The sequence below is a fragment of the Labeo rohita genome, chromosome 3 (genome assembly GCF_022985175.1).
Source record: "Labeo rohita strain BAU-BD-2019 chromosome 3, IGBB_LRoh.1.0, whole genome shotgun sequence".
NCBI lineage: Eukaryota > Metazoa > Chordata > Actinopteri > Cypriniformes > Cyprinidae > Labeo > Labeo rohita.
The window spans coordinates 25,377,028-25,398,243 of NC_066871.1; the positions used below are offsets into that span (position 1 = coordinate 25,377,028).

At 38.3% G+C, this 21,216-nt stretch overlaps 1 protein-coding gene across 2 annotated transcripts; it reads right to left on the reverse strand.

Moving 5' to 3' along the window:
- Positions 1–19,006, reverse strand: sh2b1 (SH2B adaptor protein 1). Of its 2 annotated transcripts, XM_051106104.1 has the most exons (11): positions 18,640–19,006; positions 18,333–18,373; positions 15,084–17,133; positions 13,387–13,488; positions 12,821–12,912; positions 12,594–12,679; positions 12,191–12,343; positions 8,558–8,769; positions 7,062–7,236; positions 4,636–4,726; positions 1,333–1,547 (listed from the first exon to the last, which is right to left on the reverse strand). In XM_051106104.1, the coding sequence occupies exons 3-11, from the start codon at positions 16,755–16,757 to the stop codon at positions 1,526–1,528; spliced, it is 2,607 nt and encodes an 868-aa protein (XP_050962061.1). In that variant the 5' UTR covers positions 16,758–17,133; positions 18,333–18,373; positions 18,640–19,006; the 3' UTR covers positions 1,333–1,525. The 2 variants fall into 2 exon arrangements, with proteins under 2 accessions (XP_050962060.1, XP_050962061.1); XM_051106103.1 differs by lacking the exon at positions 4,636–4,726 and having other exon boundaries at positions 1–1,547.
- Positions 19,007–21,216: the final 2,210 nt, after the last annotated feature.

Below are 21,216 nucleotides of genomic sequence, written 5' to 3' on the forward strand. Positions count from 1 at the left end.
TTTATCTCTTTTTTTCCTTTTCAAAAGTTTTCCTGAAATCTGTGGAAACCGAAGCATAGTTTTGAAGGAGACAGCGGTGGGACAGAGTGAGATTAGAAGAGATATAAAAAGGCACAAAAAATTAGAAACAGAAAACAGATTTTAGAGAACAAATATTGTGTTTTCATATAGTAAACAACAAAAATAAAGGCATTTTAAAACAAACAAACAAAAAAAATAATACTATTATTTGGACAATTATTAAATTCATTATTATTATTATCATCAGTTATCATTTTCATATTCAATAACAATTTATTTTTTTAAACGAAGGACATTCTCTCTCCCTCCTCTGGACTCTAGCTTAGAAATAAACGCACCAATAAGAACCAAAGACTGTAAAGCTAAAAGGAAGGATGTAAAGACAGAGAGGGAGAAAGAGAGGGAGAGCAGAGGAGCTGGGCGACAGATCAGGACTCTGAGGTAATAATGGAGTCTATGGAGATGTTTAATATAGTAATTAACCTTAAGAAGTAATACTACCAGACTTCAGAGAACTAGGCTTGCTTGCGTTTGGCAAAACTGGACGACGTGAAGCCCGAGGCAATGCCTGCTACCGAACGAGCAAAATCAGCACAATTGAAATGAACAGGATAAAAAGTTATTACTTTGTGACATTCGTAGTTTGTCAGTGGCTGAACAAAAAGACAACAACTTAAAAAGCTCCAGTAATAATAATAATAATAATAGTAATAATAATAAGAGTGCTGGTGGGTAACAATCTCCGCTCACCTGAGGGGAAAAAGAAACTCCTTTTGTATAAGTGCGAAGGGTTAAAGAATACTAGACATCTGAATCATTATGCGAGTCCGACACTGTAATGACTTGACATTGCAATGACATGAAGGACTCAAGAAATAAGTTGCTAAAAACACGACACCAGCTCAGTGGCGGCGCTGACACTGTCGTACCTTCCTATGCAGCAGCAGCAGCAGCACCAGAGGAGGAACGAATTAGTAAAAGCTGACCAACATTTTCACAATGCACCTCCCAATTTAGTGTAGTACCGTTACTTAGTGTTTAAAAAAAAAAAAAAAAAAGTACCGTCAGTATCATATATGCTTATGTGTTTGGGTGTCTCTCTCTCTTTCTCTCCATCTCTCTCTCGCACCACGAAAGCACATGTTTAATAGTGTTAACAACTCGGTCAAGTCGTGTGACCCACGGGTCAGTTCTTCTGCTGGACAATACTGAAAATACTGATTGTGAAGGGCTCTTCCTCCTCTATCCCACCTCGTCGCCTTCGCCGTTTCAGAAGAAGGAGTACTGGTTGTCGATGGCTCTCGCTCTCCCTCCTTCCCGCTCCTCGCCCTCCACCCCTTCCAGCTGGAGGAGAGGCGGCTCCCGCTCCCGTTCCTCGCACTCTTCGGCCCCGCTGCTTGCTCCGCCTCCTCCGGCGGCCTCCGTTTCGCTCCCTCGCTCCTGCGGCGGGGTCGGGGGCGGAGGGCGTCCGGGAGGCAGAGGGGGAGGAGGTGGCTGAGGAGGACTACGGGGTCTGCTGGTCAAGTCTGAGAACAGCGACAGAGAGGAGAAGCAGTATAGTGATGGGAATTACAATAACAAAAACAATAAGATGCACAAAGTTACACAAAGTTTTGAGGAGAAAATCTCAGCTATGACACATGCTAGTAATGGAATCGGTCAACACATTGCACACAGACTGTTTACACCCTGCCTCCACTAAACAGCCGTAAGGAGTCATCGATTGATTGCAGTCGTTACGTACGGACACATCCTGAATCACGTTTATATGGAGACAGAGCTCGCCGTCTACAAATGTGTGACATTTAATAAAGATTACAATTAACGCAAGCTATAGCGAGCACGTTCAATGAATGTGTTACCCCGCGACACACATTTCAGGATGGATGTGTGCAACTGAAACCCAGCTGTGAATGAGGAAGTTAAGCAGACAGATGTGCACTGAAGTGAACGGATGACCTGTCGCTACTCTTTTTCTGGCTTATGCTAACAAGCTTCCTCTTCCTCACATCCTGTATTCCTTAAAATGTTCTCTTTCATCTGCTATCGCAGTTGCTGTGAAATTAAAATAGAGCCTATTTACATTCCTAATACAGTTTCCTCACCTTATTATGCAAAGGTAAAAACACCCAAAAAAACATAAATGTTTTTAAATTTGCATAATTTGGGGAAGTGTAGCAGTGCTATACATTGGAAATGACTGATTTGCGTGATGACACCCAGTTTGATGATTCAGTCTAGTCCCACCCCACATATTTGACATGAAATATATTATTTCACTAGGAAATACACTATTACTCTGTGGACAGAAATTTTAAATAAATGTATAGTTTTAAAAAACATAAAAACTGTTCTGTTAAACAAATACTGTTCTTTCTATGTATCAAAGAAATATACGAAATCTGCATATTAAAGTGATTTTCGAATGATCGTGTGACACTGAAGACTAGAGTAATGATTCCGAAAATTCAGCTTTTCCATCAGAGGATTAAATTACATTTTAAAATTTATTAAAATTCTGAACAGTTTCTACATGCTTCGTTAATTATAATGGGACTTCGTCATATCACGATAAACTAAGATGAGTGACAGCTTTTAATGATTATCAAGGGAGTTTGTAAATTTAATACTGATTTAATACAACATATCAATAAACAAGAAGTTAATATTAAGTGACTTACATTAGACGCGTTTCTATTACAGATTTGCGCAAAACTTTGGCGATATTTAATAAATGTCTATTAAAAAGTATTGCGAAATGACGGCATGTTCATTAACCATGTTATGAGACTAAACATATTTTTTTCTCTCGCAATAAGTCATGGCAACGGATTTTTGGTGGAATTTTGACGGATTTTGGCTATATTAAATTGAAAGAGGCGTACGCGTGTATCTACAGAAGCAGCACGGAGAGTCGCTTCAGAAATGTGCATTGATTAGAGTGGCTGCGATCAGCTCCGGTGGCAGTGTCGAAGCCGTAACATGCCGCAGACACGTGCAGTGTAAATAGTTTAAGCATTAATGGCAGGGAAAGCCCCTTATATTTGAGAGTGGCTACGTATGAAGTGTTTATTGGAGGTTATAGTATATTGAAGAATGATCGAATGACTTTTTATATACGCCATGTGACCTGTAAATGCGAAAAAAGTGTTTCCATTTCAGTTTTGCAAAATATTCTGTTTTCAAATTTTGGGAGCATAAGACTTTTTTGCGATATATGGGAGTTTTTCCGAAATTGACTCCATTAGGCGTATTTTCAATTTGCACAATTTGAAAGGTAATGGAAACGTAGCTGTTGTCTGACTAAAACAGTGTTGCCTGACTTTGGTCTATTACGTCGACGAAAATAGTATTTATAGTAATACTAATAGTAAACAAAGTCACAGCTAAGCCGCTGATCATCTCCATTCAAACACAGCATTGTTTCGTTTATGAACAGGGTTGCCATGTTTTCACGACAAATCCTGCCCAATTGCTACTCAAAACTAGCCCAAAGTAGCCCAATCGCATTTCGAGGGGGGTCCCCTGGTAAAAATCACATACTGGGGGTAAAATACACATTTTGTTAGTAGGGTTCCTCTGATCAAGTTAGCATTCCAGAGGCTAAACATTACGTTATTGGAGTCGCTTCAACCTACAGACATGAAAAACAACCCACGGCAACAGTATGGACAGTAGGGAAAACCGTGGATTTGGCAACGCTGTTTATGAATGATTGTGCGTTTTTAAACGAAACGAGTCAATGAATAAATTACCCATTCATAAAGAGTCACTTGCTTTATTCCTGAATGAAGCAGCTATTTGAAAGAATCAAATGAATGAATGATTCAGTAATAAAATCAGGGACTTGCCGCCACCTACTGACAGTTTTAGTTTCTTAGTATCTTTAGTTAGTATTTTTTCAGTTATTTAATATTTCTATATTCAACATTTTATATTTAAAACATTAATCTCAAAATGAATCTATGAATATAATTACACTCATGCCCTTTCTGACCCTCATTAAGCGTCTGAAAATACACCTACAATCCACTTTTGAGTTTTTCTGTTCCACCTCTGTAGTACAAATTAAATTTGTTAATACTGATTTCATTTGATTGGTAACTTATTCTTCTTATTCTACTTGTTCTCATTCTATTGTTTTAATTAGACATTTTAAAAAGCTTATTAATATATATTAATATATATATATTTAAAAAAATGACAAAAAATGAAATGAAAATAAAAGTCAGAAAAATGCCATTACAAAGGCAAAAACAAAAATTCCCTGTAAATCACTTTAAGGAGTCAAATATCATGGAAAGGCTAATTTTTTACGAGAGATTTTCTTATCATTGATTTGAAAAGAAAAGTAAGCATAGAGCCCTGTTAACCCCAACATTTTAAACAGTAGTGTCATTTTATGAAAGTTAAATGAGCTGTAACTGCTTAAGGTACAATAATTTAGTTTTCACATGTCCATTTGCGTCCTTTATCCCTTTATCTGTTTTTGGTGCTGTACCTTAAATAATTTAATGTGTTTAATTTGCTAACCCCCATGTACCAGCATGATTTTATTTCCTTCTTTCAGACCTTCTCTGTCTATCTCTCTCTGTTGAATCTGGTCTCACTTACACACAGTCAGAGATGGGGGTTGATGGAGAGTCGGGGTGGCGCGTGGTGATGACATCACAGACTGTGGGGCGGCTGCCTGCCCTTTCCCGGCCTGCGAAGATGACCCAACGACAAACAACAACAGAAACAGCCAATCAGAGCTCTGATATGCACTATGGAAAAAGCCAGAGGCTGAAGCGGGACGAGAGGAGGGACAGGAGCTGAGGTACTCTGTGAATTAGTGTGTGACCAGAGTTCAAAATGAAGAATGGAAAGAACATAGATTCATGTTAGAATGGAAAATAGCAGAAGAATAAGAGATTAGATGCAGTGACAAAGAAGTCTAGATGTAGAGTTTATATGAAAAAGAGATACAGGATGGAGAACGTGATGAGAAATAGTAGGTAAGGTGAGCTGAGGAATGTTTCAGAGTTTAGTGGGGTAATATGTCAGGTCAAGCACACGAAAATCTAATTATGAGACAATCATTGTTAAAAAGGGAAAGCAAGGCCATGCATAGCCAGCCAACGGCAGACTCTGGCAGCAGCGATGAATCCATGTGTGCGCGAGTAGTCGTAGCAGATGCTTGCACAAAGTGTCCTTTCAAAAGCATGCCGTGACAGGAAGTGATCTCAAACACGGGGTGATCCCACATTTAGTCATATCTCTGTGACAGGTGCGAACAACTCATGCAGTGGCTATGTTGTTTATGAATACACACACATACACAAATACAGATATGATCACTCTCCAGATTCATCCCACTCACATGACACACACAAGCTCGGTGCCAAAGACCGTGTGCGTCGCTACAATCTTCCCAGGCTTCAAGACAATCAAACTGACAGAAGACGAACGCCTTCTAAGAAATCTTGTCATTTTTTTTCCTTTCATGGGCCCACTAGGATCTCCCCCAAAACAGCTGTTTAACTTAACATTTAGGTCTTTATTAGGGCTGTCAAATGATTAAAATAATGTGATTAATTACATTATTTGTCACAGTGCTCATCAAAATGCACATGAAATGCAAACATGATAATATATGAGATAATTCAATGGTAAAACAACTTGAGTTACAGTTTATGGATGTTATGTCACACATGGTGTTAAGGTGCAGACTTGTGTACACATTAACATTTTTATGCATGGGAGTGATTCACTTGTGTGTGATATTTCACTCCTTGAGTATCAATAATAATTGAATTTTACCATACTTTCACATAATGTATCTTCTGAGTTTCATTCCTAAACAAATAACTTACAAAAAAGGTCTTTCTCTATAATTTAAATGGCTGCTAGATACTTGTATTTCAAATCAGTTTCAATTAGCTTTGAAATTTCTGAGCAGTTTTTAAAAATCACTCAGAACAGAATTATTAAATTGTCACGTTATATAAATACTAACAACTATTACTTTAGAAAATTAACACTGTTATACATTTAATCACATATTATATTTAAAAACCCCTTGTATAATTCTGTGCATAAAATATCAATTGTTCAAATAACCTAATAAACATTTTATTTTTCCTGTATTTGTTTGAAATGAGGCAGTCACTAAAACATGTTAACATTAGAATGACAACCTTTCCATTATGGTTTTATTCCAATAACATTATTTTTTTAAAGTATGAAGGAAAATGAAAATTGGGTTTGCTCCCACTGCTGCTGTAATATAACTATGATTAAGTATTTTTAACATTTTAAAAAGATAGGTCACCCAAAAATTCTGTCATTAATTACTCTGACCCTCATGTCATTCCAAACCCGTAAGACCTTTGCTCATTTCGGAACACAAATAAGGTATTTTTGATGAAATCCGAGAGCTTTCTGACTCTAATTTTAACTGTCACCCGTAATTTTATAAAGCTACGAGAATACGTTTTGTGCACAAAGAGAACAAAAATAACGAAGACTGACACAGAAGATAAGAAACTGTTTAAAAAAGTTTTTATTTTGGTTTTCTTTGTGCACAAAAAGTATTTTCATAGCTTCCTAACATTATGGTTCAACCACTGATGTCACATGACTATTTTAACAATGTCCTCACTACCTTTCTGAGCCATAAAACAGTTGCGTTTCATTTTCAGTTGCATTGATGTCTATGCAGGGTCAGAAAGCTCTCGGATTTCATCAAAAATATCTTAATTTGTGTTCTGATGATGATGAAGGTCTTACGGGTTTGGAATGACATGAGGATGATTAATCAAATACAGAATTTAAATTTTTGGTTGAACTATCCCTTTAAGTCTTGGATATATAGTAAGTACATTTATACTTGTTTTTTACCCATTCAGCTGTTCTGAGGGAGATGCGAGTGGCACCTGTGATCACTTACCTGCCTGTGCACTCACAAATTATCTGTCATCTAATGATGCAGCGTTTCCCTGTAATCTATGCTCTGCTGTAAACCCTCACGCTTTAAAGTTGAGCCCAGCCTTCCATACCTGGTTGCCGGACATTCGTAGCCCCCACAAAGCTGATGAGGGTGACATCAGAGGCACCCCCAGACTCCAGGGGAATGGGGTGCACACGGAAATGCTCCAGCATGTCAAAAATGGACTGGAACCAGAGATGCTGCACACGACACTGTCCATCCTCATTCAGGGAGAGTCGCAAGTGCTAGATGAAAGATGAAATATGGCAAAGAGTAAATACCTCTCATTTACTCTCTAAAGTAGTTCTGAGACAAACATACCAATACTCCTCATCAGATGTACACTACCACTTACAAGTTTGAAATTAACAACTTCATTCAGAAAGGATGCATTCAATTGTAAAGATGGGCCGGTGGATTTTAACGACAATGATAACTGACTTCAATAACATCAATTGATAAAAGTGTCAGTGTGTCAGTAAAGACTTTTGTTACTTCTGAACTGTCTATTTATCAAATCCTGAAAAAGGGTATGACCATCTAAAAAAAACTAAAGGGGTCATCGGATGCTAAGTTCACTTTTTCATGTTGTTTGAACATTAATGTGTGTTGGCAGTGTATGTACAAATCTACCCTATAATGATAAAAATTCATGCAGTGGTTTTTAATTAATCTGTAAAAATAGTATTCCCTTTTTCAAATCGAGCCGTCCTCAGATGCCTGTCGGCGTGGCATCATATCCACAGAGGCCGCTCCCACGATAGCTGATTGACATGAGTGTCTTACCTAAGATCAGTTGTAACAGTCCTCCATGTTTCGATGCCGGCGCAGTGATGTAAATTAGACAAGAATATCTCCGATTGAACGATTGAGGTGTTGTGGTGCTGGATGTAATAATGAACGTAGTTGTCGTCATTTACTCCCGACATCTGAGCTGCTAAAGATGCAGTGGATTACGTTTGTTTGTGAAGGGAATGCACCTCCCGATCTACATATATCTGTCTATAATCATTCGTGATCCAGCTTTACTTACAGCAGAAGTGAGTATAAGTGTTTTTTTTAAGAATCTTTGCGATCGCCTTTCCTAATAATGTGCTAGTTAGCAAGTTTAGCGGCTAAATGCGGCTAAAGTAAACAGGCTCGTCACTCCACAGAGAGAAGAGAGGGGCGGGGCGAGCAGAGCTCATTTGCATTTAAAGCAGCCTCGACCAGAATGAGATGATTTTTGCAGAGCTGATTTTGGCAAGGTAAAAGGGTGCTGTTTTACACTACCATTGAGAGTTGAAAGTGTATTATAGACTTTTCATTAAGACCCTAAAGAATCATATCAACTTGTGCAAAATGGGCATCCGATGACCCCTTTAAGCAGTTTAAATGATCAAGCAAGTGTTTTTTAACTCATAACAAGAAATGTTTCTTGAGCACCAAAAATGGACATTAGAATGATTTCTGAAGGATCATGTATCTGGAGTAATGGAGTATTGCTGAAAATTCAATTTTGCCACCACAGAAGTTAAAAAGACTTCAGACTTCAAACTTTGGAACAGTACTCCCATTCGCATGTACCTTTGCTTTGCCCTGGAAGTTGAAGGTGAGGACATACTCCCCACGCCGTGTCTCACTTTGCCGCACAAGGAACACTCCGTGGCTGGCCATGCCGCCTGCCAGCACCAACTGGGCCGCCTTAAGACGGGAGAGTGTGCCGTGGAACCACTGACACTCGCTCAGTGGATGCTCCACCGTCTCTGACACAGAGCCTTCAGAGAACAGGAACGACCCTGTGGAATACAAAGAAACAAACGTACCTCAGAAAAGTATCTCAGATCTTGGTCTATGATAAGGGTAAGAGTTAATGTCAGTAGCTGGGACAGCATCCATGTGCACTATATAGACAAAAGTATTGGGGCACCTGACCATTACACCAACAGGACTTTAATGATATCACATTTTAAATACATAGACATTAATATATGGAGTTCGTCCCCCCTTTGCAGCTATAATGGCTGTTTGTCTGTTCATCCAGTAGTGCTGATGTTGGACAAGAAGGCCTGGCTCTCAAACTCTGTACCTGTTCATCTCAAATGTACCCCTTAAAAATAGCCCCATACCATTATCCCTGCTCCAATCTTTACAGTTGGCACAATGCAGTCAGGCATTTAGCGTTCTCCTGGTGTCTGCCAAACCCAGACTTGTCCATTAGACAGCCAAACAGAGAAGTGTGAATTGTCGCATCCTGATTTTGTCTAAAGAACATGTTTTCACTGCTCCAGAGCCCAGTGACAGCATGTTTTACACCACTCCATCCAACGCTTGGAATTGTACTAGGTGTACTGGCTTTCATGCAACTGCTCAGCCATTGAAACTCATTCAATGAAGCTCCCGCTGCACAGTTTTTGTGCTGATATTAATGCCAGTGGAAGTTTGGAACTCTTCAGCTATGGAATCAACAGAATGTTGGCGACTTTGACGCACCATGTGCCTCAGCACTCAGTGACCAGTCTGTGACTGTATGTGGTCTTCAGCTTTGTGGCTGCTGCTCTTTCTAAATGCTTCAACTTTCCAATTATACCATGTACAGCTGGGAAAATTAACATCTAGTAAGAACGGAATTTTACGAACCTATGTATTGCAAAGGTGGCATCCTATCACAGCACCACAATTAAATTCACAGAGCTCTTCAGAATGACCCTTTTTTTTCCACAAATGTTGTGTAAACGGCAGACTGCATGGCTAGATGCTTGATGTTATACACCTGTGGTAATGGGTCTGATTTAAACACTTAAATACAATGATTAAGAGGTATGTCCCAATATTTTTGTCCGTATAGTGAATTTTTGATATTTTGCAAAATTTGACGATACTAGATAAAAAAAGATAAGCAATGTTACTAAATAATTGCTCAGAGACGACAATGTTAGCCCAATATCATTGCATAACACCTGTATTTACTTAGAGGGATAGGTCATCTCAAAATGAAAACACTGTCATTATTTACTCACCCTCATGTAGTTCCAAACCAATAAGACATTCATTCATCTTCAGAACACAAATTAAGATATTTTTTGATGAAATCCAACCAGTGGTGGACAAAGTACTCAAATCAAGTACTTGAGTAAAAGTACATATGCGAATAATAAAAATATAAAAAAAAATTTACTTGAGTGGAAGTACAAAAGTACTTGATTTTTTTATGTACTTAAGTAAAAAGTACTGATAAATAGATTTATTTAGCAATTTTATATAGGCTACTTAATTTAATTTAAGTAATTAAGTAATTAATTTACTTCTCAAAATACCTGGGATTTTTTCAAAATTCAATGGGCTTAAATAGATCACGTTCACAGCAGATTTAGTTTACAAACAACTGACAGTTTTGACCTGAATATGATTTTCAGTTACAATAATTAATCCTAATATTCAACATTAGTAACTTACTTTTCACAAGATCTCCCGGTTCTTACTTGTGAATTCAGTTTACTGGAGACTCGCTCTAAATGGATCATTTGAATCAATGAGTTGTTGACTTGAGAACAGCTGCAATCCGATCATTCCAATTCATGAATTAATCATTTGGTGCGATTTGCAAACCAATTTAACAGGTTCAAAGAAACAGTTTGTTCATGAATTAGACATCGCTTCTGCGTCTCGGACCATGTGATAAGGATAAAGAGTAATGATATGTTTTATGAAATGTAGTGAAGTAAAAAGTACAGTCTTATGCTTTGAAATGTAGAGATTTTATAAGTACAGATAAAAAAGTACTTAAGTAAAACTACTTCATTACTGTCCACCACTGAATCCAACACAGTTGACATGTTCTAGACCCAGAAAGGGAGTAAGGACATTAATATAACACTCCATGTGATATCTGTGTTTCAACCCTAATTTTATGAAGCTATGAGAATACTTTTTGTGCGCCAAGAAACAAAAATAATGACTTTATTTAACAATTTCTTCTCTTCCGCATCAGTCATAAAGGGTCAGAAAGCTGTCAGATTTCATCACAAATATCTTTTTTGTGTTCTGAAGATAAACGGTCTTATGGGTTTGGAACAACATGATGACAATTTTCTTTTTTGAGCTTTTCTTTTGTGAACTATCCCTTCAAAATTGCAACTAAATAAAAGTTACAACAGATTGCAACGAATTATTGAAAAAAAAAAAAAAAAAAAAAAAAAAAAAAAAAAAAAAAAATCACCAGGGAAAAGTGTGTTATTTCTCCTGATGATCTAGTTATTTTAATTAAGTGAATTACAAAGTCAAAAACCTATTACAAAACAGAAAACATATGCATGGATGTCATTCACAGTAAGATCAAAAAGAAAAAAAAAAAAATTGAAAATAAGGTGAACTTTTATTTTATTTCTTTAGTGAAATAGTAACAATGTCTTTCCCTATGGCTAAAACTTGCATATCTTTTTAAAATTTTGAGCCTACCATGTAAGTGATGATTTTGTTTAACATGTGGGATGGGAATTCCGCTTTATTTGCAAATCATTTTCTCAGTATTCTATATTTTCTATTCTATATTCTATTTCTTTCTATATATATACATATTGTCCAACTCCCCTAGAGTTAAACAGTTGAGTTTTACCGTTTTCAAATCGATTCAGCCGATCTCTGGGTCTGGCGGTAGCACTTTTAGCATAGCTTAGCATAGATCATTGAATCTGATTAGACTAATCGCATCTGGCTCAAAAATGACTATATATAATGACGATATTTTTCCTATTTAAAATTTGACTCTTCTGTGGTTACATCATGTACTACGACTGACGGAAAATGAAAAGTTGAAAAGTTGGCTGATATGGCTAGGAACTATACTCTCATTCCGGCAAGGAACTTTTAACCTAGAAAATCGCAATTTTTGTTTTTTTTTGTGTCCGTCTTTGTACACGATGTAACTACAGAAGAGTCAAGTTTTAAATAGGAAAAATATAGAAACTCTTTGGTCATTTTTGAGCGAGATGCTAACGGTCTAATCAGATTTAATGATCTATGCTAAGCTATGCTAAAAGTGCTACCGCCAGACCCGGAGATCAGCTGAATGGATTCGAAAACTGTAAAACTCAATTGTTTAACTCTAGGGGAGTTGGAAAATGAGCCTATTTTCAAAAAAAGTGGAGTGTTCCTTTAAGGTAACATAGATGTCATCGTGGTCTCTACCAAAATGTGTGAGTGTTTTGCGTAGCACATCACCTGTGGCATCAGGAGTTTCAGCAAAAGGTGTGCCAAGACCGGCTCCACCGCCACCAAGCAGTCGACTGTCCGATTCATCAAGAGGCGCACGGGGTGGCAACTCAGGAGGTAGAGGCTCCAGCTGAGGAGAACCACCAACTCCACCATAGCACACTATAGTGAAAACACATCACCATCTGTTGCTACCGATAAATACTTGTATTCAATTTTCACTGCTAAAATGTTTTGTTGGTATTTTTAATGCTTAGTAATCACAAAATTGCTTCCCTCTCTTTAAGCATTTTGAGTTTTGTGAGCTGATTTTAGCACTGGCAAACATGACGTATGCACACGCTGTCCCATTACACACGCTGTCCTGAATGCAGCTGACCACATCGTGGTGACATCATTTCCAAACCCTTACCTTGAGACAGGCGGTCGTTGAATTCTGGCGTACTGCTGAGCTCGGTGAGAGCACTGCCACACACTCCCTCAACATCCTCTTGCTCACTGATGAGAAGGGTCAAAGAGTACATTTCAGATATGAGTTTTGATTGTCGTACATGCAAGCAAACTACTAATAATGATCTCAATATAACCTTTCAATACTCATTGTGGTTGCTCTTTTAATGATTTAAAACAAAAACATACCTCAAACAAATAGCGTTTCTGATGTCACTAAGCCAAGCTCTCATCTGAACCGCATCTCTGGTCTCGATCACATACTGCATCTGACCTTCCAACTGAGAAAAACACAGAGATCAAATGTGCAGATATGTTAATTTTTTTAATGATATGGATCTTTGAGTAGGATGTTGCAACACAGGATGCAAAAGTGACATACAATCACAATTTTAAATAAAATATATCATATTCACTAAAGATTTTAATTAAGAAAGTTTCTTCATTTATTAATTAAAAGTTTCATTTGTAAAGCAAGAGTTTTGAAATATATTTTAGTACATTTCACTAAAGTGATATTTAACAAAAGCAATTTGCCCACTTTGTATCTTGTGAGAAATGCAACTGTCAGCGAAGCTCATCCAACATGTTGTATTTGTGTACAACCATTAATGAGACATCAGATGACAACGTCAACAACATATGTACATTTTTACATATGTAAAAGCTTTAAGCAAAGTTAGGGTAAAGTTCTCACATCATCACTGCATATTTGACTAACTACTAAAGACAAAAATAGAGGTGTGTTGACGTACCTGTAGAAGGAAGGTGTTCTCTTTGTCTGGCACTTCTATAGCTGTAGTGCTCCTCACATCAACAATAGAGCAGCATGGGACAGTCAGCCTGGGCTTGGACGACTAGAAGTGTTGAAAAACATCAAGTGATGAAATAAATATGTAAGAGTTAAATAAATATAATACCTACACTTATTTTTAAAGGTTTGTGGTCAGAAATGAATACTTTTTGCAAGATATTATTGCTTTTACTCAGCACGGATACACTGAAATTATCAAAAGTGACAGTAAAGTTATTTATAATATTACAAAATGATCTCACAGCTTGTCTGAACTGCTTGTCTTTCTATTCAATAAAGAATCCTGAAAAAAAGTATCACTGTTTCAATAAAAATATTGCACAACTGACAAAAAATATTGCAAATAACAGCACAAATGTTTTCAACTTTGATAAAATGAATAGGTTTCTTTAGCATAGATTTCTTTTCTTTAGAATGATTTTTGAAGGATCATGTGACACTGAAAAGTGGGGTAATGGCTGCCCTAAAAAAAAAAAAAAAAAAAAAAAAAATCAGCTTTCCCGTTGGATGAATATATCTGATTTTAAAATATATTCAAATAGAAAAGGTCCTTTTAAAATATAATAGGGTCATTCTGTGTCAAATCATCCAAATTGTTAGTATTTTTTCTGAAGAAAAATAAACATGTATGGTGATGAAAAGAAGTATCACCTGTATGCAAAGTGACACATGTGGTTTTTGACCACTGAAAATGTGAACAATTTACTAATTGAGCCGCATTAGGATCTCCATATCTCTGGAACTGAACCAAAGAGGGCTTTTAAAATTAAGCTACCAAAAGGAAAGTTAACTAAAGGAAACTTGAGGCAAAAAAAAACAAAAAAAAACAAATGTGCTTTTTGCCATTTCTGAACTCTCACTGTTGGCATATAATGAAACAAAGTCTGCTAAAGTTGACAGATTTTACTAATAGACCTACCAATCTCTGTGTAAAAATAAAATAATGAGGCTGCCAGCTTTCTCAAGTCATTTTTACAAACTTCAAACTGGCTCCAAACTTCAGGTGAAACTTGTCATTTTGACCCCCCTATACAAAATAGTGCATTACTCAGTAAAAACACATCTGTGACATTTAAAATGTTGGCTTTCAACACTATATATGTGACCCTGGACCACAAAACCAGCCTTAAGCAGCACTGGTATAATTGTAACAATAGCTAAAAATACATTGTATGTGTCAAAATCATTGATTTTTCTTTTATGGGAAAACTTAATTTCTTATTAGTAATATGCATTGCTAACAACTTTATTTGGACAACTTTAATTTCTTAATATTTTGCACCTTCAGATTCAAAATTTTCCAATAGTTGCATCTCGGTCAAATATTGTCCTATCCTAACAAATCATACATCAATGGAAAGCTTATTTATTCAAATTTATAAACAAAAATGGTTGAGTTGACATGGAATGACCCAAATAATATTTCACAATATTAATGTTTTACTGTATTTTTGATCAAATAAATGCAGCCTTGCTGAGCGTAAGAGACTTCTTTCAAAAACATTAAAACATCACACCAACCTCAAACTGAACGGTGGTGGTGCATGTATAAAATGTGTAAGTATATTTTAATAAGGTACTGTATGTAAATACAAATTTCCACACAATTTACATAAGAGCAGAAATCATCTCACTCACCTTCGGCGGGATGTAAAACTCCAGGAAATACTCCAGCCCTCCATCCCCTCCATCCTTATCTCGTTCTTTCAGAACCAGACGGCACTTGTGCCAACGCATACCCCTTCCGCCCGCAGCTCCTCCCATGGCCGCAGGATGTCCTGACGCAGTGCTGTCCGTGCCGTGATGCAGCAGTCCAAAGGAAAATCCAGGGAAACCATGAGTGCTGGCAAACTCATCCGAAGACGAGCACACGGTCACACCTCCCTCCCGTACCAGCCTGCCCATCTTCCTTGGGGCACCGATGCTGCTTGGTGGTAGCGCCGAGGGCGACACGGCCGAGGAAGGTGGAGCTCCGGCGGACAGAGACGGTGGCGGTGAGCGGGATAGTCGCAGTTTCTCCAACCGGTGACTCCATTTCTCCTTCTCCCCATCGCCGTTGCTTCTTCGCCAGTCACGGGCTTCGGAGAGTGAGAGGGAGGTGGCGCTGCTGGACGATGATGGGGGCAATGAAGAGGACGACGAGTGAGGGAGAGACAGGGGAAGGGAAAGGGAGACAGGGAGAGAAGCGGGAACACCCTGCGAGCCGGAGTTCCTCTTGCCATCTTGCAGGCCTGTAGTGTAGCTGTAACTCGAAGGAAGCGGGGTGGAATTACCCGAGCAGTTCTGAGGGGAGTCACTGGAGGAGCTGCGCCAGTGCAAGATACCCCGCACGCTCCCTCTGACGCTGCGACCCACGCTGCGCAAAGAGAACCGCTTTTTTAGTTTATTCTTGGAGTGACCCCCAATGGGTGTCCCATTGCCTTTTGACCCAGAGTTTGCTGGTGTGCCAGAGGGATTGGGGCACATCGGAGTTTGGCTGATATCGGCTTGTTCCGAGGTCGTATCACCTTCGCCCTCATTGTCCCGTCCTACTACGTCCGTGTCCACCTCCTCTCCGGTGGCAGGCCCAACCCAGCTGTCTTCCTCTTCTTCCAGGTCTTTGTATCCAGGTTGGTTATGTTTGACCGCTATTCCCCTCTCCTCTCTCCGCCCGTTATTCCCGCCCATGGAGGAAGAGCATGACGAAGAGGAGGACGGTGGGAGAATCTGAGTATGAGCATACGAGTCCTGAAATGTTCCTGCGCTCTGGAATCGCTCCGTACCGCGGCCTTCCTGGGTCAAGACCGGTTTAGGCGCAGCTCGCGTGTGAGTAGGCGGGCATGGGGTGGAGGCCTCCGGAGGCAGAAGGGACGGAGATGCTGCATCCTCTTCTAGCGACGTAGCGTCGGATTGGGCGACCCAGCTCACTGTTCCTTCCCTACCGATGCCAGTCCCCTCGAGCTCGCTTTCGAAATGTCTCACGAATCTGTCTGTGAAGCGTCGGCAGAAAGCGGCTGCCGAATCAGGGGAGTAATGCGGGTTCTCCTGCAAGAAGGCCCGGAAATGCCGGGCAAAGTCACCGGCGGCTACTCGGGCGTGGAGCTCACAGAACTCGGTCCAGCTAAGGCAGGGAGACGGAGATGGTGTGGGTGTGTCAGATAACGATGACAAGGGCTGACTGGCAGGAGTTGGAGGAGGCAAGGGTGGGGGTCTTGTGGAGAGGGGCAACAGTGATGGAGATGGAGGAGAAGGTGATGGAGACGGGGAGGGTGGAAGGGGAGATGAATTAGCCGCAGCCCGTGGGCTGGGAGGGGTTAAGAGGGAGCCGTTCATGACTGACTAATAAGTGATCAATTTAAGACCAATTGATCATCAAAGATGCCAGGATCGTTGCAATGTATGTGCGCATGAGGGGTGCGCAATCTGCTCATCAGGCTATGGTTTTACAATAGACATGAATCTGGAAAACCCGACCGAAAAATGTGGCCTGAAAATGACTGATATTTCTTTTCCCCCATTTAAAGAAAATGATCTGACTCTCTTGACGTCTGGTGCTCTAAAATAGTTCACATTCTACACAAAATGTGTTAATGTTTGTATGGGGAGTAACACTAAAACATGTCATGAGCAGCAGGTTGAGCTGATGGTAGTTCTCAGGTGATCTTCGGTTTTAAGGCTCTGAGAGGATCCTGTGGTAGGGATTTGTGACCTAAATGTCAAAAAAAGAGAAAAAAATAGATAAATTAATAGTGTGTTTTCATGACGCGTCATCAGTCGTTCATACTGGCAGCCCTGAATGTAAACAACGCCACTGAACTGAACAAAACTTGCATATCTTCCTGATTTCTGCTGCTGAAAATGATTGTTTATTGTCATGTTTTGGCCTGTACTAATCGTTCAGACTGGGAAAAACATTTGGAGTACTATAGACTGCTAAAAGTTATAACAAATCAAACTCTGCGTTTGTGGTTGGCCAAACTGAACCAGGATTTCCAGGGCAAGAATCTTAACAACATTCATATTTGTTCTTACCATTTCTGGTCAGGTAGGTGAAATATTAGGCTAATATCTTAATTAATATTGCTTGTACATATCTTTACCACCTATTAACTTCAGTTTGTCAAAGTATTGCGTCCTTCTCTATATGATTTAGCAACTTCCACATGTGGTTTAGACAGCACAAATTAGCAGAACAATATATTCAGTAGTACATTAACCTTGCAATCAATGCTGTTGTTTACATCCGAGTATCACCAGTATGGCAACACACTGGAGTTAACTGACCAAATTGTGACGTAAGTGCAAACCCTCTATACTCTTATATTCGAAAAACATAAATTAATAAAGAACAACAAGGTGTTTATCTGAATAAATTATCTATAATAACTTCGCAGTAAATCTCTCCTGACACAATGTGACTCTTGTCATGTAAACAAATGAAATGTTCTCATTTATATTCTGCAGAAATGTACATTACAATGCGGTTTATAATCTAATAAGACGTTTACGTCTAGATTTAGCATTTTAAGTTTCACATAAGGAAACTTGGCTTTAACAATTCCCAATACGTATTTCACGAATATTAGCGATGCAAGTACAAGATTTGCAGCACTTCCAATAGTGTAAATGTGAAACATACACGTTTTAAGTGTCATGCATGCAGGATGTTAATAAAAGCGTTGTTTTGCTTTGAGTTACGAGACTCAATACACCTGATATCTCAAGAACTTGCAGAGCGCTAATTCCTCATTTATATTATAAAGAGCCACATACATCCAACAGCTGCAGCTTCTTGAGCATTTGAAGCAAAACTAATCGAAACCGAGACATTGATATGAAACTAGTTAAGACGATTTACATAAGCGGAAGATGCTGAAATGATGCTCATAAGCTCCGGTGATAACTCACCATCTTCAGGCCAGTGTGTAACGCGAGGCCGGTGCAGTTAGCTGTAAAGAAAAACACATCAAGTTTAAATGCCTACCAGTTGTAGTTACAATAAATTTAAACGATATGGGAAACCATACGAAGCCTAACAACACGCTTCGTCTAACTAGCTGACTGAAATAAGTTAAATTGTCATAATACCCTCTCACGCTGATAATGTCAACACACCAAGCTAACTCGGGCTAGCCTGTTAACTTGAGCTCATGAAAACGCTGGCTAGTTTGCTAACGATCTCATGCAGTAGAAACAAAATGTCAAATTAACTCACCTTTTTGCACAATAGACGCAGTTTGTTCGCTGGCGTGAGTGAAATCCGAAAAAGTTGAAGTGCAAATGTATATTGAACTAGCCTGGTGCTAACCAGCTAACCCAGCACTGCTAATAAATTATCAAGTTTGAGCTGCTGGTCAGCTAGCTGGCTGTATTGCTAAGCAGGCAGTGTGTCTGCCAGTATTCAGATTAATATTCATTCCTCTCCGTCTAGCTGTCCCCCGCTGATGCTAAACTTATTGATGAATCATATGGTATCCATTTATTCATAAGGGCTTTGCAACTGCTCTTGTTGCAGGTATATGAATATTTCTCTGCCTGCTGTCCCAATCAGTCTCTCGCGATATAGTGGGAGAGGGTGTAGGTTGGGGGACAGGGAGTGTTGGAGAAGGGGGATTTTCAATGGGAGAAAAAAAAAATCTGAAGAAGAGGGATGTGCACTTTTTGGAGGAGCCACATTGGACAGTTGTGTAAAAAAAGTAAAACAAGGATGGATGTTGCTCAGCCTAATGGCTGAGTCATAATATAGAGGCTGTAATACACTAAACTTGAGATTGCTTTTTGATTATTCCAGTAAGAGAAGCTGTGCTCACTGAAAGCGGGCAGGACTGCAAATATGAGAAATACTATATGAAATATGTAGAAAATAATAAGGTATAACCTGTAATATTTTAAGGTTATACCTTTAATACCTTTAATAAAATACCATTTAATAATCCTCTTCGTATCTGAGTACATAATTTTAAAAAAATTGATCTAATTTGACTACAAAATCTCACAATTGTAACTGTCCTGCAACAGACATTTTGGGACTTTTTTGTACCCCCATGGTGCTCCCACTCCCTCCTTTACATTCTGTATATTCAGAGTGTGTGTTTTTGTGTACCCACGGAAAATTTGCAGGGGAACGTCAATAGAATATTCTGTTTATTTTTGTTTACATCAAAGAGGTAAGGAATTTGAGCTTTAAAGGGCAATAAAGCACAAATAAACATTCATTAGACTTAAGTACGCCGACTCAGCTTAAAGAGCACTTTCTTATCCTCACACAGTAAACATTGCAGTCTCCCAGCAGAGTACAAGAAAAAAAAGCCGCTATTTTCCCACAGAAGACAATATTCTTTAGGCATAGCTTATGATGATGAGCTTGTATTGTCATCAGAGATCAGCAGGACTCTGTGTATTTAATGTGAAGTGCATTCAGTGTTAAATCTAAAGGTAAAAGAATGTTTCTACTATAGCAAAATGACTTATTTTGATCATGATTCAAGCCATAGCATCTTTTTTTTTATATATAAGACCATCTGTAACATTTTCTTGAAATATGTAAATTTATTATTGTTTTATTGTAAATGCATTCTTACTATACTATATTGCATTGGAGTTGAATTAATTACATTGGTAATAAAACCTGATTATTACTATTAATTAATTACAAACCACTTTTGATCATTTTGGAAAATGTGTAGCTGGCTGCCTACAATCACTGTTCATACATATGCTGTCTGTAAGCAGTAAATGTGCCTTTCACTCATAATAACCATATCCAGAAAGATCCAGAATGGTCGGGAAAAAAAAGAAAAAAGCATTAATATGCAACAAATGAGGACATTAGAAATCATCTTGGGCAGAACATTTGTCTACTTGAATCTTAAGAGGATTATTTGCAGTTAAACATCAATAGATTTGTTTTAACTCGGGTATAGTGCCGCATACCTGAGTATATCTTAAATTACAAACACTGTAAAAAACATCAGATGTCTTTAACAAACTGAATTGAAAGGTTGTTTTCTGTGACCAGACATTTTTGATAAATATAATAGGATGGCATTAACTGGCTACTTGACGATTATATATATAGATTTTTATATATATATATATATATATATATATCACACCATTTGAAAAGGCACTAATATAAAGTTGGCTATGCATGCAATTAGAAGGTGAACCTCATACATATGTGACCCTGGGCCACAAAACAGTAGCACAGGTATATTTGTAGCAATGGCCAACAATGCATTGTATGGGTCAAAATGATGGATTTTTCTTTTTTGCCAAAAATCATTAGGATATTAAGTACAGATAATGTTTCATCAATATATTTTGTAATTTCAACCATAAATATATCCAAACTTATTTTTTGATTAGTAATGCATGGCTAAGAACGTCATTTGTCCAATTTTAAAGGCAATGGCAACAATTTTTTTTTTTTTGATTTTCAAATAGTTGTACCTCGGCCAAATATTGACATCAATGGAATTTTTTTTTTGGCTTTCAGATGACGCATAAATCTCAAGTCACATATGTTCTAATGTATAAATAATCGCTTGGGGTTTCATGTGAGATTGTTTTTCTCTCAGACAGGTGTATGTGACAAAAGAAACCATTGTCTCTCGTTCCCGTGCATTTAGTGCCCTCTACTGACAGCGTCTTAACAAAACAAGCTATTTAAGATTTGAGAATAAAATGAATATGTAAACAATTGCTTTTGATCTTAGATTATATTTCTTGTAATCACGATTGACAAACGTAGAGAATGTGATTTATGGATGTCAGTCATTCCTGGCATCTT